The 1,490-nt window shown below is 54.2% G+C and overlaps 1 protein-coding gene across 1 annotated transcript in view; it reads left to right on the forward strand.

Moving 5' to 3' along the window:
* The window catches only part of PADI2 (peptidyl arginine deiminase, type II), a 115,022-nt gene that overhangs the window by 107,156 nt on the left and 6,376 nt on the right, over window positions 1-1,490 (forward strand). Inside the window, exons 12-13 of the mRNA XM_006766774.2 lie at window positions 409-553; window positions 1,457-1,486. Of these exons, the coding sequence (XP_006766837.1) occupies window positions 409-553; window positions 1,457-1,486 (175 nt within the window). The remainder of the gene's footprint in view (window positions 1-408; window positions 554-1,456; window positions 1,487-1,490) is intronic.

Raw genomic sequence — 1,490 nt, forward strand, 5'->3', positions numbered from 1 at the left:
GCCTCCTGGAGGAGGTGTCACTTGACTAGATTAAAAATGAATTAAGTAGAAGTTAATGTAGCAAAGAGGCACAAAGCCTAGGGCAGATTTTGGAACCATGCCTGTGCCCTAGCCCCTCCAGCAGTCCAGGCAGGACCCCTGAGCACAGAAGCTGGGGCTGAAGGCTGGGCTCCAGGCCCTTTGCACAGGCACTAGCTGCAGCGAATGCTCCCTTCTCTCCCCTTCGGCTCAAACACCTCCCTGCCTGCGCCAGGTTCTCTCAGCCCTGCAGCGCGGGCTCCTTCCCATGACTGCTCTGCTGATGCCACCCTGGGTTCAGGCTGGGTTCCAGAGGCTGCAGGCCTCCTGGTGAGGAAGGCATGGTGGGCAACCTTCTAAAACACTGCCTCCTCCCCAACCCTGCCCCAGGTCTGGCGGTCGGAGGATGACCAAGATCGTGAGGGAATTCCTGCAGGCCCAGCAGGTGCAGGCGCCCGTGGAGCTGTACTCAGACTGGCTGACCGTGGGCCACGTGGATGAGTTCATGACCTTCATCCCCATCCCGGGCACAAAGGTGAGCTGGCTCCTGAGGCTGGAGTGAATAGGACAGTGGAGAACCCAGGTACTTGTCAGCAGAAGGTGGGATCTAGAGGAAGTGCAAGAAGGAATTAGGCCAAAGGTGGTTTGTATGTTGTCGGTGTAGCAGCTAAATTTTTTTAAAATATCTTTTTATTGATTTCAGAGAGGAAGGGACAGGGAGAGAGAGATAGAAACATCAATGATGAGAATCATTAATCAGCTGCCTCCTGCACACCCCCTACTGGGGATCGAGCCTGCAACCCGGGCATGTGCCCTGACCTGGAATGGAACCGTGACTTTTGGTTCACAGGTCGATGCTCAGCCACTGAGCTAAATTTTTAACCCATTATTTCCAAAATATTAGCATTTCAGCATGTTATCAATGATAGATTTTTGTATTCTTTTTTGCATAAGTCTTTCAAATCTGGTGTGTGTTTTCCTCTTAACATCTCAATTCAGACTAGGCACAGTTCAGATGTCCAGTAGCCACACTGGCTAGTGGCTACTGCCTTGGCCGTAACACCCCAGAGAGCATGAGTAGGGGCCTGGGGCTCTGGAAAGAGGTTCTCTCACTCCCTGAAGTAAAAGGAAAGGCTGCAACTTCATACCCTGGCAATTGTGTGCAAATGGCCTGGCCTCTTGGCCACTTGAAGAAGCTCTTCCCTATGTCCAAGGCCACCCGGATTCTGAGCGTTGACTCCCTGGAGGGATTCCTATGGCAGGAAGGGTGGGAAGTATTCCTCTGACATGAGTAAACCCCGCCAGGCAGCCTTAGCCACGCAGCGGCCACTGGGTGTGGGGACGCTTGAGACAAATGCAGACAGACCTCTGGGTCCCCAGGGCAGGGCCCCCTACGCTCCGCGGCCACTTCCCCTCCCTGACACTGTCCCTCCCGCAGCAATTTCGGATGCTCATGGCCAGCACCTCGGCCT

This window comes from Myotis davidii, unplaced genomic scaffold (assembly GCF_000327345.1).
Source record: "Myotis davidii unplaced genomic scaffold, ASM32734v1 scaffold299, whole genome shotgun sequence".
Taxonomy (NCBI): Eukaryota; Metazoa; Chordata; class Mammalia; order Chiroptera; family Vespertilionidae; genus Myotis; species Myotis davidii.